This window comes from Gavialis gangeticus, unplaced genomic scaffold (genome assembly GCF_001723915.1).
Source record: "Gavialis gangeticus isolate Ggan-Ray unplaced genomic scaffold, GavGan_comp1, whole genome shotgun sequence".
Classification (NCBI taxonomy): domain Eukaryota; kingdom Metazoa; phylum Chordata; order Crocodylia; family Gavialidae; genus Gavialis; species Gavialis gangeticus.
The window spans coordinates 6,721,636-6,729,808 of NW_017729011.1; the positions used below are offsets into that span (position 1 = coordinate 6,721,636).

At 45.8% G+C, this 8,173-nt stretch overlaps 1 protein-coding gene across 1 annotated transcript in view; it reads right to left on the reverse strand.

Moving 5' to 3' along the window:
- LOC109292724 overlaps nucleotides 1-2,608 on the reverse strand; it is a 14,746-nt gene extending 12,138 nt beyond the window's left edge. Inside the window, exons 1-2 of the mRNA XM_019510283.1 lie at nucleotides 2,367-2,608; nucleotides 1,070-1,171 (exon numbers count right to left, since the gene is read on the reverse strand). Of these exons, the coding sequence (XP_019365828.1) occupies nucleotides 1,070-1,171; nucleotides 2,367-2,608 (344 nt within the window). The remainder of the gene's footprint in view (nucleotides 1-1,069; nucleotides 1,172-2,366) is intronic.
- Nucleotides 2,609-8,173: the final 5,565 nt, after the last annotated feature.

An 8,173-nucleotide genomic window follows, 5' to 3' on the forward strand; every position in this document is an offset into this window, starting at 1 on the left:
GTTTTCTCTGATTAAAAATTGCAAATTCTCTGATTAAAACCCAAAAATCCATGATAAAAATTAAAGGCCCCCCACAGTGCTGCTGGTGCCCCACACTCCCCCCCACAGCCTCAACACCCCTTCTGATGCCCCTCACAACAGCCCCCCAGACCCACAGGCACAGAGGCACACACAGACACCCACCCCAGCAGGTAAGTGTGTGGGGGGAGGGGCGGGGCAGGATGGGGGGGGGGGAAGGTGCTAGGGGGGTAGATCAAGAAGGGGGGAGCATGCCCCTGTGCCCACTCCCAGGAGCAAGGCCAGGGGGTGAGGGCAGGGGAGCCACTCTGTGGGCCACATGTGCCGGCCGCCTGACAAGGGGTTCACACACGGAGGCTACCACCGCAACTCTGCCACTGCACCCTGCGCTACCATCCCATGGCCACCCGCACGGCTTTGTGGGCAAGTGGCACAGGGCTTATCCTAGAGGTAAGTGGGGCTTGGGGGCTGTGTGGCAGGGCTGGGGAAGGTGGCTGAGGGAGCGGGGGGTGCTGCCGGCCCCAGGTGGCACACTGCAGCCAGGTGCAGGGCCAGGGGCTGAGGGCAGGGGTGCCCCTCTGTAGAAGGCTTTACGGGTAAGTGATGCAGGGCACATGTGCTGCCCAGCCAGCTGCCTGGGGGAGGGGGAGGCTGGCATGCAGCCGGCTGCACAGCTTTGTGGCCAGGTCTGCAGCAACGGCGAGGGATGGTGGCTGGGGGGACAGGGGTGGGCTCACATGCGGCAGCCGCTGCTGCTTACCTGTAGGGCCGTGCCAGTGGCGACTAGGATCCGGGGGCAAAGGATGAGTCTAAGCCTGAGCCCAGCCTTGGCTGACTCAGAGGCTCTTTGCAAAAGCGGAGAATCAGTGGATTTCTCTGCTAAAAAGGGAAATCCACATTTTCTCCGATAAAAACAGGGAATCCGTGGTTTTCTCCATTTTTCCATGGGAAACGGAAAACCCAGATCCCTGCTTATAACCTGGGGCAATCAGTTACGGTCTTTAGCAAAAATGCATGTTTACTCTCATTTTCCCCAAGCCTGGTGAAATACCTGTGTCTTAGAGCTTGTAATAGCTGTGAGTGCTGCCCTCTGTTGGCAGTGATGACAAACGCAGATCTGCCTTCCTCTCTTGCTCCAGAACCGCTTGACTTCCTTTGTGTTTAGAAAGGAAGGAATGAAATGAATCCCCCAATGCGCACAGCAAGAATGCAAATCAGAGAAGCTGGGTGGAGTATTAGTTAATACTAGGATCAGTTTCATTGCTCTTGCAGATAATGCCATGCTCTGCTATTACAGTGAAGATAAAGATAACAGAATATAGAAACTTGCATCTCTAAGCTCCCAATTCAGATTTTGAGCAAGGAGGTAATAGCCAAAGGTTGTTACCATTTGGCCTATATGAAATGATTTGGTGTTCTCATTCTCATCCCTAGTGGACAGGCAAACACACCGTTCCAAAGCTGCTATCACAGAAGGCAAGGAGGTCAAAGACTGGGCTAGAGGCTGAGTGATGATCACCTCCTTGCTTCCTAGGAGTGGCTCCCCCAGAAATGAGCTGAAAAATCTTGGTGTGAAAGAAAGCATGGGTGTTTGGAGCACTGTCTTTGCTAATGCTATGATGTTCAGGGGGATATTAGAGGACTTTGTATGGTAGAGAAGTCAAATCCATCACCTTTCTTCAGACATTCGTCATATAAATGTAAATGGAGATACTTACATTAGCAGCATTTTGTTGTCTGAATGCTTGTCTCGGGAGATGACAGCGCCTTCTAGATTCTGCCTAACTTGATTACTCAACTGAATAAAAATATTAAGGGATAGCAGGAACACCACCAAATCCTTCACATGGGAGGAAAAGAGTCACTGCCAAGAGATGATGGCAGGCAACAGAGACCTCCTGAATCTCTTTGCTATGATTCCATTTAAACTGCTCTACACCGTGGGGTTTCCCTGCTGCTCATCCCCCTGAGTGCACAGTTCTGCTAAACCTCACAAGCACTTGGGTTTTAGAAGTGCCGTGCGCTGACAGAGCAGGGAACTCCCTGAGCACGGGGGAGTGTGAATGAAGCTGCCAGCAGTAGCATGAAAAGAGGAGTTATTGGGTATTGCCACCTTCAAAAATCAGATGTATTAGCAGCATTCCAGCAGAGCAGTTATGATCAAATAGCTGAAACCAGCAAGTAGTATTATGTAAAACACAGGTGTCTGACACTGGCCCCACCTCAGCTTAGCAAAGCAGCTACACACCCTAAGGTCTTTGTTTCAGAAGGATTCCTGCATGCTAACTGCCCTTAGACATAACCATTACAAATGCATACAGTGGATGTCATAAGCCATGTTGCAATACCTATTATGGGCACTTAAATCCTGGACAGAAAGGCTTCTCAGGATTTGCTTCTGTCCCACCACCACTGTAGAAAATCGCTTTGTGAGCTGGCAGGATCCAGGTTTCTTTTCCTTCTGTTTTTCAGAGTTGTTCTGAACTGTGACCTGTCTGATGTTCTGTCCTGAATCCTGTCTCCCTTTCACACCAGGTTTGAAGACAGTGTCCTTCAACTGGGTGGCTTCTGCCCTTTGACATTGACGCATTTTTGCTCTGTCTTTATTGTAAAATTAGAGAACTAGACTTGTGAAAACAAAAGGGACAGGTTGACTTTATAGTCGACATGAGACCATAGTTAAACTTGCTAGTCTGCAAATGATAAGTAAAAATCAAAGGTCTAATATTAATGGTGAAGTGTGTGTGTGCACGCACGCATGTGCGCGCGCACATATGCATATGTTAAATTATTGTATAAAGATTTTTATTGGTGTGGCTAGATATGCTCTTAAATAGCCAAGCATGCAGGAGTCTACCCAATCCAGGGTTTATCATGCTAAGTGTTCTGACTAACTACTACTTGTCTCAAGTGTTTCTGTCTTAAAGGGTTTGTCCACACACTTATATGAATGGGTACCACTAAAGTGGTATATGGATATCTCTGCTAGCTTTAGTCTTAGTTTGTGTAATAACAGCAGCAAAGATGTAGAGGCACAGGCTTCAGCATGAACTGGTAACCTAAAGGTATAGCATGCATACCAGTTGACTTCTACAGCCAGCCTTCCTAAGAGTGTTGCCCATTAGGGCTGTGCGAAGCTTCAGTCCCTGATTCGATTTGGCAGAGATTCAGCCCAATTTGGTGGCCAAATCTCTGAATCTGAATCTAAACAGAGGACCTTTTAATCTCTCCAAATCAATTCAGAGAGAGTTGAACAGATTTGGCGATTCGGACATAGACACAGCTTTAAATGTTTTTTCTGCGTACCTCTAGGTATCAGGGGCTCTGAACACTGCAATGCTGGGGCACGTGCAGCATCTCACAGAAGCATGGGGGGCTCCCCAACGTGCTCAGCAGTGCACCCAGAAGTGCACCAGAAGCACTTCTGGTCCACTTCCTGGTCCACCAAGGAGCATGCAGGGGTGGTGCCTGGGCTCCCCCGGCTCAGTGACTGATGCCTCCTGGGTCTGAGGGGGGCACCCAGGGTCCCCCTGCAGCTGATTGCTGAGCCAGGAGGGCATGGGAGTGGCCCCCCAGAGCGCTCCCCGGCAGACCCAGAAGCAGACTGGAAGTATTTTCAGTCCACTTCCGGGATCGCTGCCGAGCACCTGGCGAGCGCCGCCCGTGCTCCTGTGGGACGCTTCATCCACCCCAGCACCACAGCAGTCACGAGCCATGCGAGGTATGTAGAAAAAACTTTTCAAGCTGTGACTGTGCCCGAATCACTGATTCACCAAATCAGCATTGAATCTTCATATTTGGATTCAGCCAAATCAAATCAGGGACAGCGATCCGAATCAACAGATCAAATCTCTGTCCCCAATTCGGGCTGAATCTGAATCCAAATCAAATAGGGCCTGTTTCACACAGCCCTATTGCCCACGAGAGCTAGAGAGAAGCTAGTATGGCCATGTGCTACAGTCAGACCTTCACTTCGCTTCATTTCTACCAAAAGCTTAGTGTGCCCCTCGTCAGGGTTTATGCAAGGTAATGGCAAGGAGAAGCACCAGTTGAATGAGCAGATGATTTCCTTATAGCCAGTGACAGCAGGCAAATGGCCTGGATGATTTACCATGAGGAAATGTTGACTCATTCCTAAAGAACGTCAGCAGTGCACTTTTACCTGGTCTGGGACACCCACACATGTATTTTTGGACCTGCTTGTCAATTGCTTCTTGGAGTTGTGCTTGTTTGCAGTGCAGGGAGCAGAGGCAGAGGAAACTCTTGTTTTTGAAATAGGAGTGGGAGGTCAGGGAAAGGCAGAAAAGAAAATGTGAATGACCTGGTGCCATTGGGACCAGAATTAACGTCTGATCAAGAAATGAGGAGAAAATAATGCCAGAGAGTCAGTGTGGTGTTGAATAAAAAAGGATGTTTTGATTTGTTTTCCTTTCATGAAAGGAAGGATCAGTCAGTGCTAGTTGCTATAGCTTAGGATATGGGGAACTGGTTAAATTCTCTACTCTGCCATAGACTTCCTTATCATTTAATATTTCTCTGTTTCTTGGTTCCTCCCTTGGGATAATAATGGGCCTAATAACAGTTTCCTAAGTCACTGGGTGTTGTGAGGATTGCTGCATTAGAGAATGTGAAGCACTCTAATATTATGCTGATGGGACCATCAAAGTACTGTAGGTAAAGTAAACGACTAGCTTTACAAAATTGGAAATCCAGGTACAGCCAAAAAATAATGTTGGGGGAAGGGACTACTGACTGCTGCCACCTTGTTCCAACTAAACATGGCAAGATGAACACATTTTAAACCCCCTCATTTCCAATGTCTTATAAAGCTACATTGCATCTCAGCTGAGAAATGATCCCCAGGGATTTTATCCTGCCATTTTACAGTGCAGACACAGTGGGCTTTCTGCCCTGTATCAGAGAGCCCCTGTAGAGAATGGGGCAGGAAGATAAACCTGACAAGTATCCTGAGCACACCATCACCCAAACCAAAAGGAGATCCCTGGTGGGGATCATGGCAGGTGCACTCACCCAAGAAATTACCTGTTGTGAGGAAGAGCAGACTATGGGGTCCAGGGCAGAAGTGGTAAGGAGTCATCTCGGGGTTGGCTCGTGGTTGCACCACTGTTGCCAGCACTGGAATATTTGGTGTCCAGCTGCTGTGGGGGGGGACGTGCCCCGTTCCAGAACGTGCAGACAATGGACATTCCATGCCACTGCCCAGGAACTCCGAGGTGGGAAGTGGTTCAGGTGCTGAGCGTCCTGCCCTGCCCTGGGCTAGGGGCAGGCAGGCCTCTAGAGCCTTCACCACAAGGCCGGAGAAGCCGTGGTTTGAGGATTTTCCTTCAGCACCAAGGATAGTTCCCCGTATCCTGGATAGTTCCCCATATCCTGGCTCCGTCTTGGCAAGGGAGCAGCTGGATTCCTGTTCCTGCCCTCTTTGGTGTGGGTATTGGGACCCATGGAAACCCCCCAGATGCTAAGGGTAGGACTTAACCCTGAAACATCCGTTTATGATGGGTATGGAAATGGATCCTCTCTCATTTTTGGTAAGGAAGATGAGGTGTCCTTATCTTGATAACTGGAAGAAGAGGAAGTCTATTCTTATCTATCATAGGAACAGCTGTCTAGTGGAAGGAGAGTCCTTTCCTGAGCTATAGGAGAGCAATAGGGAGGGTTGTTTCTTGGTTCTATGGGTGCTGGGATATGAGGAACTCTGAGAGGCTTCTCTTGGCCCCCGAGAGGGAAGGGGGAGCAGATCTTACATAGCTTCACAAGGATGGACCTTGTTTTAATGCCCTCTCTAATCAAATACAATCAAAAGTGGGGCCTATGGTCTGACCAGGGAAAAAGTGTAAGAACCTGAATTCACCATAATGGAATAATAAAATATCCAGGGCAATTTTCCCTGCAGTCTCCAAAGTCATCTCATACGCATCTGCTTTGTATTGGACATACCATGTAATGTGGGTGACTGCTGCTTCCTCTGGCTCTCAGAAACACATGCAAAAACATTTTGACATGATAAATAATTGTAAAATCCCTCCTTTTTCTGCTCATAATTACTGGATCCAAGCAGAGAACAAGGAACTCCAGTGAACTCCAAAGACTTCAGACATGTTGTACCTGCTTACCCCTGTGGTCTGCTTAGCCCCATCTATTCAAACTAAAATCATTTGCAGGGTTCCTTAAGGAAGCACAAAGCATTTGTCATCCCTTTGGCAAATGTGAAGCAAATCAAAATGAGATACGTGTTTCTGTTCCCAAAGGTATTTTTTGGGATGGGAACAATCACTAGTTTCAATAGCGCTGACAGAATTATTCACTGCAAGTAGTATTTACTGTGAAATTAACTCTTTCCTTCTATTTTTAATCATTCACAAACCAAACCTTATTTTTATGAATGAACACGTTCAGAACTATTCACCAAACCATTTGGAAGAACAATTTCCAACCTAGGGATTGTTCACTTTAACTATAAGTAATGGCTGATTACTCCCCTACTTCAGATGGTATTATTGCTGCTCCTGGATTGGATTAAATTGTTAACATGTGATTAAGATATAGCAAGTAATAAATCATGAGATCTCTGTGGCTTTAGGACCAAAGAATTCTTGTTCTAAATTTCATGAGACTTTCATGAATGTTTTGAGACATAGCCTCTAATTGCCTGAATGCTCATGGTTGTAATGGAGTACAGTCAGGCTCGTTTACTCCTGACTGTACTCCCCAGTCTGGGATGGAAGAATTATTATGAAACCAGTTGTGATTTTCATAACAACAATTCATTTTTTTTCTAGACTTTGTTTTGTATTCCTAAGATGCAGCACCTGAACGAATTAAACTCTTACAGCCAAATTGTGGCCCCTTTTACTCAGACCAGTAAACTGGTACTCACATGAGTAGTGCCATATGAGGTCACTATTGTGAACAAAGGAGTTGTAATATGTCCCTTATTAACTAAAAATTGCAAAGCGTAATCTTATAAAATGTTAGTACAGTATTGCCTTCAGTGTAATATGACTTAAACAGTGCATCTGAACCTATCTCCTGCAGCCTGGCAACGGTCTTTGTTGCTATAGAAACATGGTTCCCCATTCTTTCATGTTGAACTTCAAGTATTTCCCTCCCTCTAGATAACATTTTATTAGTTGTCACATACCCTCCGTTGTTATTTTCTTCACTTGTTTTCATGAATAATAGGCTGTCTTCCCAAATTGTGCAATTAAAAGAGAAAGTTATTCAGCATGGCTTGTCTCATAGATGGAAGACGACTATTTAATAGATGAATTCAAGTTGAAAAGGTTTTACTTTACAAGGCCATTTTGGATAGTTAACTATAGTTGCATGTGTTTTAATACAGAGATTGTGGACGTCCATTTAATGTGCATCCCTTTGTGTTTTAACATACTTAATAGATGAGCTGTGTTTAAAAGAAAGCTGTTTTTAAAAATGGCTATTGTATGTGCATATCCAATAGAGCAAATATTGTATATAACAAATAGCTTTGGAGTTCAGTGTGATGTGATGCTCAGGTACTGTAGCAACAAAGTCTACGTGAACAGAGATTCAAAGAGTTTAGGAGAAATAAAAAAATAGACAATTGAGCTGGACAAATCTAAAATGCAGAAGAACAGCAGAATATTACTTGTATTCCCTGTATAAGGAATAAAATGAGTAATAAAAACATCATCCATCGTTCTATGCAATAGATAGACAAAAGACTGGAGCATTTCTGAGCTCAAGCTTCAGAGCACTGTTACCCTGAATTGCCTGAGTTATGAAGAGAGGTCTCTACAGTCAGATTGTTGCAAATGTTTTACTTTGAGGCGTTTGCACCTCTTCCTGATGCCTTTTGTACTGGGTGTGATGGCGACACTGTACTAGGTTAGCTAGAGAGTTCTGCAATTCCTAGCTTTCCACAGTAGTCAGAAATGAAAAGATCATAACATCCTTTTTTCCTGATCCTCGCCTGGTGAAAATGATCACAGCTACATAATTCTGTCCCAGCGCCATTAAAAGGAGCTGGAAAGATTGAGATAGTCTTTAGGTTCTCAGCTTATGGGTCACTGGCTCAGGAGTTTCCGACACCTCCCATATTGCTAAAGGGTGGGTTGGAGAACCTTCAGCATCAGGATTTTCATGTACGTTGTAT